At 31.0% G+C, this 23,844-nt stretch overlaps 1 protein-coding gene across 3 annotated transcripts in view; it reads left to right on the forward strand.

The window, feature by feature from the left end:
- The window catches only part of LOC134701317 (inversin-like), a 75,310-nt gene that overhangs the window by 21,660 nt on the left and 29,806 nt on the right, over window positions 1-23,844 (forward strand). For all 3 annotated transcript variants that reach the window (XM_063562452.1, XM_063562451.1, XM_063562450.1), the window contains 7 exons: window positions 54-261; window positions 2,537-2,617; window positions 3,023-3,119; window positions 4,091-4,197; window positions 5,579-5,696; window positions 9,134-9,225; window positions 11,794-11,955. In XM_063562452.1, the coding sequence (XP_063418522.1) occupies window positions 54-261; window positions 2,537-2,617; window positions 3,023-3,119; window positions 4,091-4,197; window positions 5,579-5,696; window positions 9,134-9,225; window positions 11,794-11,955 (865 nt within the window). The remainder of the gene's footprint in view (window positions 1-53; window positions 262-2,536; window positions 2,618-3,022; window positions 3,120-4,090; window positions 4,198-5,578; window positions 5,697-9,133; window positions 9,226-11,793; window positions 11,956-23,844) is intronic.

Below are 23,844 nucleotides of genomic sequence, written 5' to 3' on the forward strand. Positions count from 1 at the left end.
TACCCAGAATGCATTAGATTCTATAACATTGAAGATTGTTTTTTTCTTTTCAGCATTACATGCTGCAGCACTTTCTGGTCATGCTTCAACAGTCAAGATTTTACTGGACCATGGTGCACTGATTGATGCTCCAGACCTTCTCAAACATACCCCATTATTCAGGGCCTGTGAGATGGGCCACACAGATGTGGTTCAGACTCTTATAGATTATGGTGCTCGTGTTGATGTATTAGATCATGATGGCAGGTCTTCTTTACACTGGTGAGTTAAATACAGTATACTATGAACTTATGTGATGAATAGATTAAAACAACAATCTTGGTTCCATTCACTTAAACAGCTGTTTATGATCTGAGGCAAAGTGAAATTTGCAAAAAAAGATTGATATCCATAGATTTGAGAACGGAAATGGGGAATGTGTCAAAAGACAACAACCCGACCATAGAAAAAAACAACAGCAGAAGGTCACCAACAGGTCTTCAATGTTGCGAGAAATTTCTGCACCTGGAGACGTCCTTCAGCTGGCACCTTAACATATATATACTATATATCTATTGAATTAATTGATGGAATTGATTTCTTGATAAACAAAATATTCAGTATGAGAAGGAAAAACATAGAATTTGTTTGCTATCATAGATTTTTTTAAAGAAAGAGCACATTTTTATACGACCGCAAATTTTGAAAAAATTTTCGTCGTATATTGCTATCACGTTGGCGTCGTCGTCGTCGTCGTCCGAATACTTTTAGTTTTCGCACTCTAACTTTAGTAAAAGTGAATAGAAATCTATGAAATTTTAACACAAGGTTTATGACCATAAAAGGAAGGCTGGTATTGATTTTGGGAGTTTTGGTCCCAACATTTTAGGAATTAGGGGCCAAAAAGGGCCCAAATAAGCATTTTCTTGGTTTTCGCACTATAACTTTAGTTTAAGTTAATAGAAATCTATGAAATTTTGACACAAGGTTTATGACCACAAAAGAAAGGTTGGGATTGATTTTGGGAGTTTTGGTTTCAACAGTTTAGGAATTAGGGGCCAAAAAAGGGCCCAAATAAGCATTATTCTTGGTTTTCGCACAATAACTTTAGTTAAAGTAAATAGAAATCAATGAAATTTAAACACAATGTTTATGACTATAAAAGGAAGGTTGGTATTGATTTTGGGAGTTTTGGTCCCAACAGTTAAGGAAAAAGGGGCCCAAAGGGTCCAAAATTAAACTTTGTTTGATTTCATCAAAATTGAATAATTGGGGTTCTTTAATATGCCGAATCTAACTGTGTATGTAGATTTTTAATTTTTGGTCCCGTTTTCAAATTGGTCTACATTAAGGTCCAAAGGGTCCAAAATTAAACTTAGTTTGATTTTAACAAAAATTGAAACCTTGGGGTTCTTTGATATGCTGAATCTAAAAATGTACTTAGATTTTTGATTATTGGCCCAGTTTTCAAGTTGGCCCAAATCGAGGTCCAAAATTAAACATTGTTTGATTTCATCAAAAATTGAATAATTGGGGTTCTTTGATATGCCAAATCTAACTGTGTATGTAGATTCTTAATTTTTGGTCCAGTTTTAAAATTGGTCTAAATTAAAGTGCAAAGGGTCCAAAATTAAACTAAGTTTGATTTTAACAAAAATTAAATTCTTGGGTCTCTTTGATATGCTGAATCTAAACATGTACTTAGATTTTTGATTATGGGCCCAGTTTTCAAGTTGGTCCAAATCAGGATCTAAAATTATTATATTAAGTATTGTGCAATAGCAAGTCTTTTCAATTGCACAGTATTGTGCAATGGCAAGAAATATCTAATTTCACAATATTGTGAAATAGCAATTTTTTTTTAATTAAGAGTTATCTTTCTTTGTCCAGTATAGTAAGCAAGAAATATCTGCAAGATTTTTTTTTAATTGGAGTTATCTTTCTTTGTCCAGAATCAACTTAAATCTTTGTTATATACAATATACAATGTATATTCACTTTTTTCTACCAACTGATAAATTTAAATAATCTTTACCATTCAGTGATAACAAGCAGTTTTTTTACATCGTAATATTTTATGATGTATTTAAATGAGTAGTAATTGTTGCAAACTCCATTAGAATATTTTAATTGAAACTAGTTTTGGAATAAGGGGAAGGGGGATGTGATTAAAAAATTGGGTTCAATTTTTCTCATTTGAAATTTCATAAATAAAAGGAAAATTTCTTCAAACATTTTTTTGAGAGGACTAATAATCAACAGCAAAGTGAATTGCTCTTAGAGAAAACAAAAATTTTAAGTTCATTTGAATACATTCATTCTGTGTCAGAAACCTATGCTGTGTCAACTATTTAATCACAATCCAAATTTAGAGCGGAATCCAGCTTGAATGTTTTGTAAATACTTGCCCCAACCGTTCAGGGTTCAACCTCTGCGGTCGTATAAAGCTACGCCCTGCGGAGCATCTGGTTACACTTTAATTCAATTCTTGTAACATTTATTTGTAGTTATCACAAAGAAAAATATGCTTATTTTGTGTTTTTGTCTCTCATTTTAGGGCAGCATTAGGAGGCCATGCATACATTTGTCAAACTTTAATCAAATATGGTGTGGATCCAAATTTTAGGGATCATAATGGGTAAGATATTGTTGGACGCGTACTAATTTCTGTTTGGATTTCGTGGGTATAGGAAAGCCATGAATTTAAACATTCGAGTTATTATAAATGTTCTGTAAACTTTTGCATGAAATCAAATATCTATGATAAAAAATACATTTTTTTTTTAATCCACAAATATTTGTTCCAAATTAAATAAATGAATACACAGTATATAGATAAAAGAACATGTGTTATGAGTACCAATGAGACAACTTTCCTTCCAAGTCACAAATAGTAAAAGTAAACTATCATAAGTCAAAGTATGGTCTTCAATACCTAGCCTGGGCTCACACAGAAAACAACAAGCTATATGATTAGTAAGATTTGCTACATTAAATTTATCATACCTTCAGTATATTAATAAATCTGTTCGTTTTTTTTCAGACGAACACCTCTCCAATGTGCAGCCTATGGTGGTTATGTTAATTGTATGTCTGTATTGATGGAACATAAAGCTGATCCCAATGATCAAGATAATGAGGTATTTCATTTATTTTATGCTGTTTATTTTGATGGTTATAACTAAGGGTTGATCCAGAACTAATTATAATTGGGGAGTCATGTCATTAAGATTTGTTAGGTGGAAGTTTTTTTTGAAAATTAAGCCTAAACAACTATTTCAAATTATTAATTAAAATTTTATGTATGTTAGGGTTAAATAAAGGTGCATTTCGATCTTAGGATTGGTTGGTTGTTACATATATATTCTAGAAAGAAAGCCAGAACAATTCTCCATGGTTTAGTCAGAACTGTGTTCTGAGTTGGGTTATACCTGGATATTGATACAATTTTCCTTTTAACCTATTGAATTATATTTTCTATAACTAACAATCTATTAAATTAATAAAACATTTAAATCTTTGAAATACAGGGTTTGTAAGATTAAAAAATCTCTGTAGAACCCCTCCTTTTGCTCCAACGTTCTTCAACCCTTGAATGAGGCTTTCCAGTCTCTCACACTTTAAACCCTTGCTTTCTCACCAATGTACATGAGAAGCTTTATCTAAAAAGAAAATTTACAGCTAGTGTTGTCACTTATATGCATGCATGCTGTCTGCTTGGATTCGATCCCCACCTGAAAAGAAATAAATAGCCCAACTCCCAGATAATATATTTCTGCATCAAGTGATTTTTACCCTGTTGGGCTTACAGTAAAATAAAAACAGAATATCGATAGTGAAACTACAAGTTGATAATATTTATTCATCTTAGAATGTTTCCTGTAATAATTTATTATGATGACTTATGTTTAGTTTGTATAGTCTGCTCAATATCAATTATTATCACCTCAGTGTACAAAATTACAAAATAAACAGTATATTGTTCCTGCTTTTTTGACAGTGTTTAGGCATACAAAGAGGGAAAACTCTATGTATGAAATTGTAAACGTGCTGCTAGTTTTACAACATATTTAATAAAAATCAAGTAGTCATATCGTTTTGTGTGTTTCAGGGAATGACAGCTCTACACTGGTCCTGTAGTAAAGGTCATCTAGATGCTGTTAAACTTCTAATGGAGTATAGAGCATTTCCTAACCACATGGAGTTTACTGAAGATAGGTAAACAGAAATTATTTATTATTGTTTGTTTCATATCATGCAAGAACTTGCTGATAAAGAATAAAAATAACACAGAACAAGATAAAAGAAGTCATAATATAGGGTTATTGCATTAATATTGGGGAATATTGTCCCGAGTAGAATTTTATATTGCACGAGCTTGCACATGCAATATATGTTCAACCAGGGACAATATTCCCTAATATTCATGCAATAACCCTTTTATTGTATAGCAATATAATATTTGAAAGTAAGAATTGGTTCAAACTAAAATTTTGTTATTGATGACATCATGAATTTTGAAGATTTATTGCACTAGTGCAATATTGGAATTTATTGCACGCTAACTTTTGGTTACTTTCTGTGGGAAATATTATCATGATTATATTGCTATGAAATAATATCTTTTATAAAACTTATAAAAATAAAACCAAAAGCAACAAAGTTAATTAATCTGTAAGTATCACATCTTGGTTGAATAAAATAGATGAAATTAACCACCATTCTAGTTAATATTATGTTTTTTTCTGTATGGTTAGGATTCTGTGTGATGCAATTTCAGATTCATCTCTCAACTACTTCCTGTTTCCCTAAATATTTGGGCAGGGTATCAGTGAGGAGTAGCTCACAGCTTCACTTGTTTACTTTTCAAATACAGGTTGACAGATAACATGAAAAAATAAAAGTTTAGTAGGTATCTTACTCATGTTGGGAGGGAAGTATTATCTTCAAATTGCTGTCGACAAAACAGTTCAATTTTTGATACCCTTTACAGACTATGTTTAGTCATATTGATTTCATCAAAACACAATGATTTGGATGATGAAAATCTATACGTTTTAGTTTTATGTTAAATTGTAGGACAAACACATCATTCATACAGTGTACGAAAATATAAAACTCTTTGTACTTGCATTGATACAAGAGAAAACCTTGTAGAATCTTGCTTCTCAATCTTTCTATATCTAGTCAAATAAAATTTATATTTTCTACCCTTTATGAAAATTGTACAATTGTTAGAAAATCTACTCCATTGTAATAAAAAAACTTTTTCAAAATTACAATTTTTATGCCACACCTACGATAGTAGAGGGGCATTATGTTTTCTGGTCTGTGCGTCCGTTCGTCCGTCCGTTCGTCCCGCTTCAGGCTAAAGTTTTTGGTCAAGGTAGTTTTTGATGAAGTTGAAGTCCAATCGACTTCAAACTTGGTACACATGTTCCCTATGATATGATCTTTCTAATTATGATGCCAAATTAAAGATTTCACTCCAATTTCAGGGTCCAATGAACATAGAAAATGATAGTGCAAGTGGGGCATTTGTGTTCTGAGGAAACTCTCTTGTTTATATTTTTAATGAATTTATGTTTCCTCCTTACAGGTACACTCCATTGGATTATGCTTTGATGGGGGAGCACCATGATGTAGCTCAGTATATGATAGAACAGGGGGCACTGTCGATTACGGGTATTCAAGATATTGCAGCTCTCAAAATTCAGGTATTACTTTGTCATTTTCATTGATTATGCGATCGGAAAAAAAGGTGGCCATAAAATAGTGATATATTTACAATATAAAAAAATTGTTTCAGAGGTATTATTCATTACTTATTAAGTTAGAGCCATCTTCCCTTGTTTGCAGAACCATGTACACACATATATGAAGTGTTAAAGTATAATTCATTTTAGAATTAAATGCTTTTTGTAAATTCATTGGGAAGTACATTTTGTATGAAGCGGGGAAGTGCTTCATTCTAAAAATTTGCACAGGGTCAAAGCTTTTATAACCCTATGCAATTACAAAAAGAGGCATTCAATACTTACAATTACATTTTTAGAGTCGATCATAAAAACACAATTTCTATCAAGTGTTTTGTTAATTTACCTGTGCACTTTATTGTGGGACCTGGTGTCATAATGAATGTTTCATTGTGTAATGAATGTTAACTTCAAGAGGATGGAAGATTGCCGTTACCCAATCAAATAAAGTATCATAATTAAACATACATCTAATGTAATTGTTATGAATTGTAAGGAGCTGATTTTAATGTTATATTTGTTATTCTCGTGGTGTTTTGTCTGATGCTTGGTCCATTTCTGTGTGTGTTGCGTTTCGGTGTTGTGTCATTGTTCTCCTCTTATATTTAATGCGTTTCCCTCGGTTTAAGTTTGTTACCCCGATTTTGTTTTTTGTCCATTGATAAATAGCGGTATACTACTGTTGCCTTTATTTAATTCTTTGAACAGTAAATCATGAAATAGATTCACATGATATTGATAAGAAATGAAATCTAAAGTATGAACTTTTGTTTGTCTTTCATTGAAAATAGACAAGTTAGAGACAACTCCCCTTGTTTGCAGAACCATTAAAAGTATTTTGAAGTATGAACTTGAATTAAAAAAAATCTATGAGGAGCTTTTGATTTGATTTCTATAAATAGTAAATGATTCAGATAATAATGATAGAAAGTATAATAAAAAAAAAATGGATAAGATAGAATTACCTCCCCTTGTTTGCAGAACTATTTAAAAAAAAATGATAGCTATAATTAATTATAATCTATCAGAATCTGCTGATTGTATTTCTTTAAATAAATATATAGGAAGTAAATTCAAGATATTGACATCTTGTGTATTCCATTGAGACTATTTAAGTTGGAATCATCTCCCCTTGTTTGCAGAACAATTAAACAAATTTTGATGTGTGAAGTATTATACTGAATAATAAATTATAATCTGTTAAGATCTGCTGAATTTAAGTTCTTTGATCACTTAAGGTGGTACCTAACACTACAGGGAGATAACTCTGTAAAATCAGCTAAACGTTCTAATAATGTTGTGTTGTTTAAGGGAGTATTAAGCTTCTCATTGATCAAAATTAGTGTTTGTAAAACTGCTCTATAACCAGTGTAAATTTTCTGATAAATTGGTTTTCAAATGTTTTAAAATTTTTATATTTTTGTCAAAGGGTCAAAGTAAATATTTTGTCAAAAATTTTTATGAAAATTAAACGAGCCAAATAAATTTTAGTCCAGGTGTTAGGTACCAACTAAAAGGTGCTCAGATTACATTGTTAAAAGTTCTGTAAAAATATTGATGTTATTGTCTTCTATTGAAACTAGATAAATTTGAGTCATCTTCCCTTGTTTGCAGAACCATTAAACAAAAATTTGATGTGTGAAGTATTATACTGAATAATAAATTATAATCTGGTAACAGTTAAGAGCTGTTGAATTAAAGTTTTCCATAGATCACTTGTAGGTGTTCCAGTTATATAATTAAAAAGTAAAATAAAAATATTGATGGTTTTTTTTTGTGTTAATTTAAAACTAGATAAATCAAGAGTTATCTCTCCTTGTTTGCAGAACCATTAAACACAAATTTGAAGTGTAAAGTTTAATTAATTATAATCTGTTAAGAGCTGTTGAATTAAAGTTCTCCTCAGATAACTTGCAGGTGTTCTAATTATATTGTAAACAAGTAAAATAAAAATATTGATGTGTTTAGTCTTCCATTAAACTAAATAAATCAAGAGTCATCTCTCCTTGTTTGCAGAACCATTAAACACAAATTTGAAGAGTAAAGTTTAATAAATTTTAATCTGTTAAGAGCTTTTGATTTTAAGTCCTTTTATTACTTTACATGTAAGTTGTTCAGATTATATTGTTAAAAAGTATTTTAAAAATATTGATGTCTTTTTTGTCTCCCATTGAAACTTGATAAATTAGAATCATCTGCCCTTGTTTGCAGAACCATTGAAAATTAATGTTTGATGTTTTAAGTATAATCAGGAGTTGTAGATGTAATTACTTTGAAAAGTATATGGATTCTGATGATATTGATGGAAAGTAAAATAAAAATCTATTTACGTTTTTTGTCTTCTATTGAAATTAGATAAAGTCAATATTCCAGAATCAATGTTGAACTTAAGTGTTCTTAAAAGTCAAAGCTTTTCTTTTATCTCCTTTTGTCATGTTTTTTTTAAACTTAGAAAATCTGTCTTCTATAAAAGAAAGCAGCTTTGAGAATGCTCTTAAATCTTCTATTATAATGATAACACTGATATAACCTTATCTACTATGAAATACACTAGGTTTGTGATAAAAAGGGGGAAAAACAAATTTAGTAGACAATTACAATATTGAAAAGGCAATGATTTGTGATTTTTTTGTCAATTGGTCCCTTATGATGATTTTATTGTCGAAATATTGAACTATTGATGCAATAAAAAAATCTCTGAGGTAGCATGTGATAAATATCTCAAGTGTCCTTGTATTTGTATTTAAACAATCCGGAGATTTTCATTCTGCAAAAAGAAAATGTGCTTATGATAAAGGGGACATGACTTTATTTATAGTGATGAGGTGTATTTAATGGCTAATTTTGTTTTTATAGTACAGTTAAACCTGATTTTATCTCTATATTTTGATTGTGATTCTTTGGGGATTACTGCCAAATAGTGAATCAATCTTTTTATATAGTCTGGACCTTGATCTGTTGTAAACTCAAGTACCAATAAAAAAGGGAAAAAATTAAAGATTTGTTGATCAGTTTTACAAAAGTCAATGAAAGTTGTAGAAAAGCAACTAATGATAATTAAGTTTTTTACAGCAATTATTTCAAACTTGGATATTGGTTTTTTTATTTTTTGTTTTTTAATTTTCTTTTGAAGTTTCAGTGACTAAAAAATAGTGTTTGATTAATATTATGCTTTCATCTAGGAAGTTCTATAGGAAATTGAAAAATTAACCTTTAAAATATTGATATTGGAATTAAAATGTGAACTTTGATTTATCCTAATCGTTGTAGGATTATATAACTTAAGACGGTTTTATATTCTCTGGTTGCTATTTATTTGTGTGTCTTTGACGGTAATATTCTTAATTGAACTTGGAATAAATGTCATAAATAATTGTTTATAAACTGTCTTTTTCTAGTCTGCATTCCGAGGATTCCGAGTCAGGAAAACTTTCACAGAAAGAAAACGATTGCTGATGAAGCATGAACAACTGAAGAAAGAAGCTGCAAGGTGATTATTTTCTTCTTTTTTTTTGCATTTTTACGTCTGTCCCAAGTCAGTATCCTCTGGCCTTTGTTATAATTTTTAATTTTGTTTATTTATATATTTCGGAGTTTAGTATGATGCCCATTATCACTGAACTAGTACACATTTTTTTTTAGGGGCCAGCTGAAGCACGCCTCTATGTGCCGGATTTTCTCTGTATTGAAGACCCTTCTTTGGCCTTCAGCTGTTTTCTGCTCTTTGGTCTTATTATTGTCACTTTGACACATTCCCCATTTCCATTCTCAAGTTTATTTTGATAATAAAAGATGACCTTCACATTCATACATTTTCCCTTACATTTCCAATGTCAGAATGCTAAATGTTATCACATCACAGAGAGAGTGAATCAGTTAATGAAGTTTTTTACACGGATTGACCTCTGACAGGTCAAACAACATAACATATTCATATTAAGGAATTTAAAATTGGTCTATAAGGCCACACCAATTTGATTCCTTGTTCGACGTACCCGCCTGCACCTATTTTTATCAAAACAGATTTTTTTTATTTTTATTATATTCCCGCTTCCCGCAACCGGAAATGAAATCATGTCCATTTCCCACACTGTTTTTTTGTAAATATTATATAAAGATCTCAACATTTGTTTTTTTTAAATCACAGTCTGGCCTTTATATAACGATTTTAAACTTACCAGCACCCCACAACACTGTAAATATCTGCGAGAATATTTGTTTCAGCAAAGCGGGAGTGCTCTGATATAAATAGAAATACCAGTACAAAACAAAACGTTGTTTTCTTTCCCCCTAACTTATATTCCCTATAAAAAAATGTTCGTTGTTAAAATAAAGTACAAAGAACTTCTGAAGGATTTGCCTTCAACTACAATTATAATGTATGGTGACGGTCATACCCGCTGCAGGTTTGTGCACCTGCCCTGGTTGATTCAGGGACCTGTTGTTCAGCAGTTTATATTGTTTGTTGATGTGGTTTATTTACGGGTTCATTGGTATTTTCCCGTTTGGAAATATATTTTAGATCGTTGGTTTTCCTGTTCGAATTGTGTCAATACTAAGTTGTGGTCCCTTATAGCTTGCTGGTTGGTCTTGATCAAAACTCTGTGTAAAAGGCCGTACTTTGACCTATGTTTGTTATTATCAGGTTGGGACCAACCCTCCCTCAGACAAGGGCCTTGAAGGGGTCATTTTACCATGTTTACTGTTGTAGAAAAGAAAATAGAAATACTAAGGATTTGTACAGTGCTACTATACAAAACCTTTGACAACTTAGAATTTTTGACTCAAAAAGAGGAGAAATACATTATATTTTAAACAACTTTTCTAAAAGAGGGATGGGTCCACTTATTTTGAATAATATTAAACTGTTAAAGTAAATGTGTTAACATGGTTAAAGTCCAGGAATATTACAAAATTCTTGGACATGTTTTGACCATTTAGTACCAAATATTATAGTTCTTTGGGAAAATATAAGCCCTTTTGTACTTAAAGTGTTTTTACAAAAAAAATATATTATAACTTATTTTGACCCCTCATAAAAGGGATATTCATAACATTAAGGGGTTGTTCTGAACCTGATTATGACTTGGATGGAGAATTGTCTCATTGTCAGTCACACATACATAGACAAGATTTAATTATTCAATTATTTCTTGTTGAACAGGGAAAAAATACTTCATAAATTAAAGAAATGTCAAGGTACAAGTGATAAATCAAGTTTTAATATAGTCAAAACCTGCTATTTTATGTTTACAAAACAAAAATATCATCGCTCTCCTTTACTTTTTAAGCTTCGCCTCAAAAATTTGCAAATTAAATGTTTTTTTATTAAAATTTTCAAATCACTCGCTCGCCCCAAATTTTGGATTCCAAAAATCTGTAGAACAAGAAATTAAATTGGTGTGGCCTAATAAATGATTATGAAAAAAAATCACAAAGATTCACAGACAGCAGGTATTAACATTTCTGGACAAGTGAATCTTTATATCTATCACATGAGCTCCCTTTGAGAATGTTGAGTTATCATTAATTTAAGAATTTGGTTTTTCCAATTAGTTTTTTTTTTCATCAAAAGAGGGTGTTTTTCCAGTTTTTGGACAAATGTGAAACTTTGGTGACTGATTTATATCTATCTAAATATAACCTCCCTTTAGTTTTGAATAAGTTTCTTATATGACATTGAATAGTTTAGGAACTTAATTCCTTTAAAAAAACAATGGGTGTATCATGTGTTCATGGCAGTTCTTTATATAATTATGCCACATTTTCAGTTTCAAATGATGAATTGGCCATTTCAGAATCTAATGCATTCTGGGTAAAATTCTCAAAAGCGTAAACCAAAATATTGTGATTGGTTTAAAATGTCCTAAACAATGAAAATTCAACCAATGACGTAATGTTATGTTCATTTTGGTGTATGAACAATGAGATTACCCATAGTCCTTTAGATTCTTAAAAGCTGAATTAAATCTTGACATCCAGAAAAATAAACCTGTGAGAAGTAATTTTTGTTCTGAAAGTGGTGTTTTATTGCTTTAATTCATTTATTTATTTGCAGAAAAAGAGCTGTCGAAGAAACGAGAAAGAAAGAAGATACAAAACATAAAGAAGAAGTAGAAGAAAGGCAAAGGCCAGCCTATGTTGATAAAACTCTAGTCACTGTTACTCATGAGCCAAAGACTGAGCAAGTCTTCGCCATGAGTTACATATCCGCCAAAAAGTAGGTTTGTTTGTTAGAACTAAACATGAGCCAGTGTTGGAACAATTCTTACAATTTCTGTTAGCACCTTGTGTTGCATAGGGTGCTGGACAAGTGTTAAACATGAGTGATATATCTGTCATAAAAATTAGTTTGTTTATTAAACGTGTTAAAAACATCTCACTGTTACTCATTAGCCATGAGTTACATTTCTGCCAAAAAGTAAGTTTGATTATTAGAACTAGTCACTGTTACTCATGAGCTAAAGTCTGAGCAAGTCTTAGCCATGACTTAAACATATATCTGCCAAACATTAAATTTATTTATTAAAACTGGTAAGTTTCTCATAGTCATTGTCATGAGTTACACATCTGCCAAAAAGAAATTTTGTTGATTAGAAATAGTCACAACTTTTTACTCTCAGTCATAAGTTACAGAAATAGAGCTGACAACTCATATGATTAAAGACAAAGTCTCTTGTTGAATCATGGCTACTTTTGTTAAATACTTTACCTTATTATAAGGAAGTAAGAAAAAAAAAATCTAGACAATATACAAATTTTGAGATTGTGTAGTTCGGAACAGTTTGTTTTGTCAAATTATTTAAATATCTGAATCCTACCATAAACAAGCCTTTCCTAGATTTAGCAGACATATGATTTATCCTGGAATGTACTACTAGTATACTTCACACTAGTTTACAGTTTTAAATTGAAACTTTGTATTTTATTCCATTTTCTTGGTTAAGTTTTAATTTGACTATGATATGTAGTCCTCACGACTTATTTGATTTTCTTGAAGGTATGAAAATTAATGACAGTCTGTATGATGGTAAGGATTGTTAAAAATTGTGCATGAAAAGCCGCATGTCAGTTAGTTTGGTTAGATTTGGACTTCCTTTTGCATGGATTCCCCCCACCAAGTGTTTGTTACCTAAATTTCTCTGAAGCATACAAATGATACAAACTGGTTTTGATTAATTTGATTTCATGGTTTTGCTAATCTCTCTGTATACAAAGCCTATTGAAAATATGTTATTCGTTAAACATTTAAATTCCTGGTTCACCTCTACCCATGAAACCAACTAAAAATGGTATCCAAAGAATAATAATGAAACCACAGTAGATATCAAGCACTAACACTTGGTAGAAAGATATTGACAAATATAATGCATAATGATATCCATGTATAATAAGCATAGAGGAGCATGGCATAAGAGAACCTTCTCTAATCCTTCAAGCATATACACATGTTTTGATGAGCTTGATAGATATTTGATGAACCAGATATTGATGAAATTGTGGTGTTAGCTTAAGCTTTCATGTCAAATATCTTCATAGAGTATCCTCTGACTTTTTTCAATTATATGTTTTCAAGTTAATTACATTGTATTTTAGAAATTGATTGTATTTCTTTACCGCTGTCATTAATTATGCTATTTATCCTATTTATCCACAATCAATATTTTTAATTTGAGAATTTAACTTTTTTGAATGGAGGCAATTCATCATAAGCATTTATTGTTGTAGAATCTATTTACAAAAGTATGGAATTTGTGTAGGACACAGTAACAGGGATAAATGCAATGTTCCATGTTTCCTGATTAATACAAAGTAGTCTTTTAAAACTCATATTTCCAACATCTTGTCTTAATTGTATGTATTTCCAATGCAACTTGCTGTTTTGAGTTGCAGAAATTATTGTTAAGATTTTATAGTATTGGGAAATTGCTTGGAAAATAGGTTGCAAAGATAAAAATCTTTTCCTCTGAAACTACTGGGCCAAATTAATCCAAACTTGGCCACAATCATCTTTGGGGTATTTAGTTTAAAAAAATGTGTGGCATGACCCTCTTAACCAACCAAGATGGCCGCCATGGCTAAAAATAGAACATAGGGTAAAACGCAGTTTTTGGCTTATAACTCAGAAACCAAAGCATTTAGAGCAAATCTGACCCGTGGTAAATTGTTTATCAGGTCAAGATCTATCTGCCCTGTAATTTTCAGATGAATCAGAGAACCCGCTGCTGGGTTGCTGCCCCTGAATTGGTAATTTTAGGGAAATTTTGCTGTTTTTGGTTATCTTGAATATAATAATAGATAGAGATAAACTGTATACAGCAATAATGTTCAGCAAAGTAAGATTTACAAATAAGTCAACATGACCAAAATGGTCAGTTGATCCCTTTAGGAGTTATTGCCCTTTAAGTCAATTTTTAACCATTTTTCATAAATTTTATATATCTTTTACAAAAATCTTCTCCTCTGAAACTGCTGGGCCAAATTAATCCAAACTTGGCCACAATCACCTCTGGGGTATCTAGTTTAAAAATTGTGTGGTGTGACCCACCAAACCAACCAAGATGGCCGCCATGGCTAAAAATAGAACATAGGGGTGAAATGCAGCTTTTGGCTTATAACTCAAAAACCAAAGCATTTATAGCAAATCTGACATGGGGGTAAAATTGTTTATAAGGTCAAGATCTATCTGCCCTGAAATTTTCAGATGAATCAGAGAACCCATTGTTTGGTTGCTGTCCCTGAATTGGTAATTTTAAGGAAATTTTGCTGTTTTTGGTTATTATCCTGAATATTATTATAGATAGAGATAAACTGTAAACAGCAATAATGTTCAGCAAAGTAAGATTTACAAATAAGTCAACATGACCAAAATTGTCAATTGACCCCCTAAGGAGTTATTGTTCATTATAGTCAATTTTAAACAATTTTCATAAAATTTGTTAATATTTACTACCGGTAACATTTTCCACAGAAACTACTGGGCCAAGTTCATTATAGATAGTGATAGTTGTAAGCAGCAAGAATGTTCAGTAAAGTAAGATGTACAAACATATCACCATCATCAAAACACAATTTTGTCATGAATCCATCTGCGTCCTTTGTTTAATATTCACATAGACCAAGGTGAGCGACACAGGCTCTTTAGATCCTCTAGTTTTAATATATAGAGCATCATTTGTATGCTAAGTTCTTGAAATCACAATAACATAGCTGGTGTTCTTTCCATTGTTCAACAACTGCAATAATAAATGCATGCAAACATTTGAAAATTTACAGCATTACTTTTCGAAATGAAAATGCAACCATCAACATGATCATTGGGTTTAAGGGGGTACGAAACACCTAAGGGAGTTAAGTATCCATTAAAGACAAATTGAATGGTACAGGACATGTAAAAATGAAAATTAGAAATGTTTGTTTTCCGCTCAGATTTTCTTGTCCTGATGTGAAAAAGTTTTTTTATTAATCAGATAGACAGGAAGATTGAAACACATCTAACATTTTAATTTTTCTTTGCTGGAAAAGAAAAAAAGGAAATACTTGCCTACCTACCCACTGTCTCTTTCTTTTGGTACGGTTTGGGCAAACCAAGATACTTTTTAGTGTGGCCTTAAATGGTAATGGGAAATATTAGATGCTCTTCCTTATCATGCTTATATTTGTTTTCATATTATCATGCAATATTTTATATGATTATTTATGCTGACTAAAATGTACAGAGATCTAATCACTACCACATAAAACCATTTTTAAGAATATTTATTTCCAACTTAGTTAATAGATGGATAGATAGATACTTTATTCACTAAAAACTAGATACAGGTTTACAGAGAAACATAAGTCCAATATAAATAAAAGTACAATATATTTTCTTTTTGGAACTGTATTCTAATTAGGTTCACAGTGAAAGAAATTTTATTATTTTGCCAGTAACATGAATAAGAAAGCGATTATGACAATAAATAAGTACCAGATATGAGATCTTCACTAAGGTGTGAGTAATATATTATACTTTACACTTAACAGATCTATCTATACATTTAAATGCCATTTGTCAATACTAAATTTTCAATTGTTAGAATTTTATTACAATTTAATTCACTTTAATTGGTTTTGAATTTTACAAAAACAATTACATCAAATCAATTTGTACTGAATAAATATACAAATGGTTCCATATTGTATTATATGGATATGTTTATTTATGTAAATAAAAAGTTTAATTCTTATGAAGTAGAAAATTCCAAAAATTTATATAATAGGTCCCTTTCTTTTTATTTCTTTGATTATTCTCATATCTGTCCATAAATTTTTTATGTCCCACCTACATAGTAGAGGGGCATTATGTTATCTGGTCTGTGCGTCCGTCCGTCTGTCTGTCCCGTTTCAGGTTAAAGTTTTTGGTCAAGGTAGTTTTTGTCGAGCCTGCAACTTTTGTTGCAGAAAGCTCAACATAGGGATAGTGATCCGGCGCGGCGGCGTTAGCTTACTTCTTTAAAGCTTTATATTTAAGAAGGTAGAAGACCTGGATGCTTCATACTTTGTATATAGATGCTTTATGTTACGAAGTTTCCGTCAGTCACATGTTCAATGTCCTTGACCTCATTTTCATGGTTCAGTGACCACTTGAAAAAAAAGTTCAGATTTTTTGTTATGTTGAATTCTCTCTTATTATAAGTAATAGGATAATTATATTTGGTATGTGCGTACCTTGCAAGGTCCTCATGCCCGTCAGACAGTTTTCACTTGACCTCCACCTCATTTCATGGATCAGTGAACAAGGTTAAGTTTTGGTGGTCAAGTCCATATCTCAGATTCTATAAGCAATAGGGCTAGTATATTCGGTGTATGGAAGGACTGTAAGATGTACATGTCCAACTGGCAGGTGTCATCTGACCTTGACCTCATTTTCATGGTTCAGTGGTTATAGTTAAGTTTTTATGTTTTGGTCTGTTTTTCTCATACTTTATGCAATAGATCTACTATATTTGTTGTATGGAATGATTGTAAGGTGAACATGTCTAGCCGGCAAATGTCACCTGACCTTGACCTCATTTTCATGGTTCAGTGGTCGAAGTTAAGTTTTTGAGTTTTGGTCTGTTTATCTAATACTATATGCCATTGGTCAACTATATTTGGTGTATGGAAATATTTTATGATCTATATGTCAGTCGCACCGGTTTTATTTGACCTTGACCTCATTTTCATGGTTCATTTCTCAGTGTTAAGTTTTGTTTTTTGGTCTGTTTTTCTTAAACTATAAGTAATAGGTCAACTTTATTTGTTGTGTGGAAGAATTTTTAGCTGTACATGCCTGCCTGGCATGGTTCATCTGACCTTGACCTCATTTTCATGGTTCATTGGTTAATGTTTAGTTTTCTTACTTAATGTTAAGTTTATGTGACAGTTGTAATAAAGCTTTATATTTAGGACTATCAACGTGATATCAATGATTATTGTAAAGAAGGCGAGACATTTCAGCGTGTGCACTCTTGTTGATGAAGCTGAAGTCCAATCAATTTGAAACTTAGTACACATGTTGCTTATGATATGATCTTTCTAATTTTTAAGCTAAATTAGACTTTGAACCCAAATTTTACGGTCCACTGAACATAGAAAATGGTCAAGGTAGTTTTTGATGAAGTTAAAAGTCCAATCAATTTGAAACTTAGTACACACGTATAAAGTATAAAGGTATAATCTTTCTAATTTTAATGCCAAATTATATTTTTTACCCAATTTCACGTTCCATTAAACATGGAAAATGATAGTGCGAGTGGGGCATCCATGTACTTTGGGCACATTCTGGTTATTTCTGTGATTATTCTTATATCTGTCCATACACTTTTTAGATTCCTGGGTCTTGGATGTTTAAAACTTTTGTTTGGCTTGTGCAGTTGTTGAAGTGTTGATAATGAGGCATTAAATTTACTGAGATCTTCAAAGTGTTGTTTAAAAGCTTTTAATCTTAATGCCGTCCTTGTACATGACAGACTTTGATTAAGTTCCAAACAATATTAATCAAAGTACTACATGATCAAATCTGATTTTTGGCTGACCCTTGTTGACCTTAAATACTGATAAGATTTGCATGAAGGTTTTTTTTAATATGGGGAGGGGTGTTCTAGGGAAATTTTAGTGTTTGTTGTAAATGATAAAATTTTAAGAGTCTTTGCAGTGTGACTTGACTGGTTAAATATTTTTAAGCCTCATCTACAATAGTAGAGGGGCATTATGTTTTCTGGTCTGTGTGTCTGTCCGTCTGTTTGTCCGTCCCTCCCGCTTCAGGTTAAAGTTTTTGGTCAAGGTAGTTTTTGATGAAACTAATAATATGGAATATGTGTCTGAAACTTAGTACACTTGTTGCTTATGATCTGAGCTTCTATTTTTTAAGCCAAATTAGACATTTGACCCCAAATTCAAGGCCCAATGAACATAGAAAATGAAAGTTGAAGTTTCAGGTTAAAGTTTTTGGTCAAGAAAGTTTTTGATGAAGTCCAATCAACTTGAAACTTAGTACACAAGTTCCCTATGGTATGATCTTTCTAATTTTAATGCCAAATTGGATTTTTTACCCAATTTCACAGTCCATTGAACATGGAAAGTGATAGTGTGAGTGGGGCATCAGTGTACTTTGGACACATTCTTGTTAGCATATGAGGCAATAAGACTGACAAGTTTTAATGTACACTTAAAAAACATAATGAATCATGTAAATGAGCATTCATTAAATATCTTCTGTGAACCCTGTGAAATAGAATTATACCTACAGGATTTTTTGATTATCAAAATAAAACAAAAAATAGGGTGAGGGTTGAAATCTTTAAACTAGTTTAACCCTGGGACATTATGTATTTGCCTGTCTAAAGTCAGGATACTGTAATTCAGTGGTTGTGTTTGTTGCTGTACATGAGTTACATATTTGTTTTTCATTCACTGTTTTGTACTTAATTAGGCTGTTTGTTTTCTGGTTTGAAATGTTTTACATTTGTCATTTAGGCCCTTTAATAGCCGACTATGCAGTGTTAGCTATATGCTCAGGCTGTACAAGGACCTATTGTTGTTAAATTCTGTGTCATTTTGGTCTCTTGTTGAGATTTGTCTGATTGGGAATCATGTCACATCTACTTTATATATATATAGAAAGTGTTGTATGATTGCCAGACAACTTTCAACCAGAGATCAAATCAAATTGAAGGTTAGTAACAATGGGTGATTGTATGGCCTTTGACAATGAGCAAAAGACATATGTATGGTATAGCAGTTCTCTTTTAAACTACATTTATGTCTCCTTTGGGTCTGCTTGAATCAGAATGCACCTTTTATGTATGGGAACAGAACAAATATTCATGAGATCCACTTCAATTGAACTTTGGCGGATGTAGTTGTCTCATTGACACATCTCCTTATTTTTTATATGTATGTGTACTTAATTATTTTTTCAAGTAAAGTGCCACTTGAAACAACAAAATCGAAAAACTAATCCGGGGTTATATAAAATGATTTTAAATCGCAATCTTTCACAGTTTTCTTCTTAATACAAACAATAGAAGAATTAAAACTTAAAATCGCTTTAAACCCCTCCAGTCCTGTGTTCATATCCGTTGGTAAGGGGAAATTAATATTGAAAATCTTTAAAACGTCTAATTCATTAAGTGATAGTGGTATGTTAGTATTGGGAATAATGCATTGTTTGGACATAGATTGAAATTTTCATTGATGGAAAAATATCTTGGAGCCATTGTGTATTAATTTTTTAGAGATTAAATGAAATGGATGTTCTATGAATGATAAGTTTTAAATTTCCTTGAAGGAATGTTCCGTAGATATTAGTGTTACGTTTTTTTAAGCGGTTTATTTTTCGTGTAAATTGGATACTTTCTACTGTGGTTTCTGTTTATTTTTCCAACTTAGTATAAATTTGTATTCATCTTATATACTGATGCAAAGGAAGTGATTTGTTTAAAAAAAAAAAAGGTCCTGAAAACAGTTTTATATGACTAGAGATTAGAAAAATTGAGAATTTTAAATTCTACGGTCAGCAGCTAATTAGAATTTGTGTTGTAGAGGGTTTTAGGAATTACAGTGCAGTGGCAGTCATCTTTAAGGAAATTCATAGATTTTCATTTTATTTGAAAAAAGGAGGAAAATAGATTGCAGAATTTGTATTGCTTATCGTTGACTTTGCTAGGGCTGACTCTAGTTTATAAAATGATTGATATGAGCGTCTTTTTATTTTGAATTGTTATGCTGCTAAAATAAAGTTTTCAAGTTTTTCTGAAACACATTAGATTGTTTTAAAAGTGAATCATGGGAGAATTATTCAAAAGGGGGAGTGATCGATTCAGGATTGCAACAGGGAAAATACAAACAATTAATACACTTTCAATGCCATCAAAGACTACATTTCCATCAATCAAAGGAGTGCCATCTCCTGAATATCCATCAACTTCAGCGAAATGGAGAAAAAGTTTGGCAAAAGTTAATGCTGTGGAGAAATTCTCTCAAAAACAAGAATACAGGTATTTGAATTCTGCTTAAGGCCTACAAGCCTTATGGGACATTACTATTTATTTATTTATTTTCAAGGGTAACAATTTTGGTCGATTTATTGAATCGAGGAAAACTTGCATTTTCATGGGTATTTGGGGTATTTATAATATAAATAGTATATCGGTGTCCACTTGACTTCAACATGGCGGACAATAACTCATTAAAGCTTTAACCAATTTAAATGAAACTTTGGTGAAATGTTTCAAAAATTCTTCAAGCTGTTTTCATCAAACTTTTTTAAATTGTTTATATCTATTGACCTAAGCTCCGTAATGTTTTATAAGTTTTGGATTTATTTTTTGCGGAATGTTATGGTTATATTGTTCTTTTAAAAAAAAAGGATTCCCCCCATCTAAGTTTTCTTGGTATGAGAAACGTTGACCACATTTTATAACCAGTGTTTGAACTTCTGGATTTATTCCTTTACCAAGAAAAAAACTTACTTTATTCATTCCTTAGTTTTGCTTACTTTTTTTTATAAATAGATATCCTGTCTCATATTTTCTGCATTGAATAAATATTTGATAAGTTATTGCAGCTGTAGGGTATTCTAACCATTTTTTGTTCTTTTAACTATAACAAACTTTTTATCCTGGGTCATGTTTTACAATTTGTCCTTGTTTTCAAAATAAAATATATACATGTTTTTGTTATTGTTCTTTTCCCACACCTATTTATCAAGAATAACGTGGGAGAAATTGGTACCGACCACATAAGTCTATTTATAATCATAAATTGAAGATTTTACTAAATTTCTATATTGATTTTCATCTCATTTATCTCTTTTATGACGGGCATTATCCTTAGGAAAACATATATTATAATCCTTCTTCATGAATGTGAACTCTCTGCTATCCATAGGATTAGAATTAGTCACTCAGGTATATGATATGTATTACCTCTAATATATATAAACTCTTGCATATCTCCTTTTAATGGCTGTATAACCTTCAAAAGATTCAGTGGTTGTCGTTTGTTGATATGGTTCTTAAGTGTTTTTTATTTCTTGTTTTTTTTATATAGATTAGACAATTGTTTTTCCTGTTTGAATGGTTTTACACTAGTCATTTTTTAGGTCCTTTTTAGCTTTCTGTTTGGTGTGAGCCAAGGCTCCACGTTGAAGACTGTACTTTGACTATAATGGTTTTTCTTTTACATTTTGTGACTTGGATGGAGAGTTGTCTTGTTGTCACTGACATACCACATCTTCTTATATCTATGAAAAGAGCATATTTGGCATAAAAAAAGCAATATGTTATGAAGTTAACATTAATTCAGCATTTGTTAGAAAAGATCAGAGACACTTAAGAAATATGTTTTTCAGAGATACCAGTATAAATTCATATTGAAATTGCTGTGGCAAAAGTTAGAGTTCACAGTTTGGAGATATGGCAATTATAAACAATTTATGAAATATTTGAATTTCAGTGGCATGCATCCATAATTACCTGTACCTACAATTTTTTTTATATTAAAACTTTGATATTAAACCAGTTTTGTTTTTAAAACTATTACTAATAATATCTTTAATAATTTATAAATTTTGCATGAATTTGAAATTAGGCATGCATATTCCAAGCAAATTCATCTACAAAACTTGCATGAACTTAGTGATCATACCCTTGTAGTTATATCACATTTCTATATTAGGATTATACTTTAAAGACGAAAGGTTTTAAACTTTGTTCTTTTCAACAATGCTTTATTTCTTGATCTGGTGTATTATTGGGGTTAAAATTTTCCTGGGTTTTTCATAACATATTGTAATAGTAAATGACCATTGGTCAAGATACTCATTTAAAACTATGCTGTGAATAGATAAGACCAACTCTTTGAAAACAATGGGCACTATTTCTTATTTTAATTTTCATCATTGAAAACTTAATTTAGTCAAACAACGCACCTTGTGTTAAATATATCCAGAGCATATCTGGAAAAAACATTGCCCTATGGGTAGAAATTAGTTTAAGTAAAGGTTTGCAGTTCTTATACAGTGAACAACTTACTAGTAGTGAAATCTGCCTTATCATAATCTATTTGGGACTGAAGTGTGTATATACCTATTAGGTTTTATCTGATCAAGTTACTATTAGGAATCTTATCAAATAAGTTTTCCAAACTCAAGACTTTTGAAAGTGCAGACTGTTTTTCCATTTACACAGGGGTTATTTTGACATATCTCAGTATTATACTGTAAATTCAGAAATTATTGCGAGGTTTTTATTATTGCGAATAATGCGACTAAGTTTTAAACGCAATAATTAAAACTCGCATTTTGTAATATTTTAACTAGAGGATGGCTTTTCTCAAAATCGTAAAAATTAAAATCGCATTCAAGTGTAAAATGACAAAATCGCAATAATAAATGCACGCAATAATTTCTGAATTTACAGTATAAAAGATTGTGGCTAATTAACAACCTGCAAATAAGAATAAAACATTGTTTTAAATTAATCTATTTAACATTAACTATGTTCTTGTCCTGACATACATGTAATATTTGCTACTGGACATGACCTATACACAAACGCATCATCAGTGTATAATAAGTATTTTAATGTATTGCAATTTGAGAAAATAAGCAAATACCTGTGTTTCTGCTAACCTATTCAGGCTACTGGAAAGTTACAGTGTGTAGGTAGATAAAATATTAGATAGAAAACATAGGTATTTTTTTTTGGCCTTAAGAATACAAAAGTTCTTTGGAGGTATGTAATATTGAGTTCGATTGTACCGTACCTATCAGTAGATACTTGTACTTCATACTCAAGTGTCAGTTTCAACAAGTACATATTGTAATGGATAGAATGGAATAAGAAATTGTCAATTAATACAAAAATCTCAGTTTACGACAAATTAATGTGAGAGCTCGTAACCTGTGTAATTAACCGAAAAATGAAACTTTCTCAATTGAATTTTTCTATGAAGACAATTTAGTCATATATATGTAAACTTCTCATGAGTACGTGTTTTTAATCAGTGTTTAATTATACCAACAGGGTTTTATGGAGAACTTTAAAAATCTATTGAAAAACAGATAATAGAACTAGCACTTAATATGAACAAATTGGATGTAGTCTTTTTATTTCTTATTTGTTATGTGTTATATTTAATTTTCTGCTTTTCTGGTTCGATATAAGAAGTTTGATGGTTCACAAACAAACGGGGACAATATAACACTTTGTTAGGAACATAGAATTCAGATGCCTAGGCTAACAAATTGAGGGTGTAATTTTAAATGGAAATAAATATATATTATGTTCAAATTTCACGCTTGGGGACCAATAAGTAAATTTTGTCAACAGAGAGTTTTTTGTTTAAATTTGTAGCCTGATTCATGCAATTTTAATTTTATTAGTTTTATACGCAGGATAGTTTGCATGATTTATCAGATTTTTCAACAAAGTTGCGATTGTTTTTTTCTAATCATATATTCAGTGTTTTAGTACGTTGTTACGTCTTTCTTTTACCTGACAACAAACTAAAATTTAGCCATTTCAATAGTTAGAAGTGGACTTAGCCTGATCAAATTCATCTATATTTCAAGTTTATATGT

Source organism: Mytilus trossulus, unplaced genomic scaffold (genome assembly GCF_036588685.1).
Source record: "Mytilus trossulus isolate FHL-02 unplaced genomic scaffold, PNRI_Mtr1.1.1.hap1 h1tg000234l__unscaffolded, whole genome shotgun sequence".
NCBI classification, from domain to species: Eukaryota; Metazoa; Mollusca; class Bivalvia; order Mytilida; family Mytilidae; genus Mytilus; species Mytilus trossulus.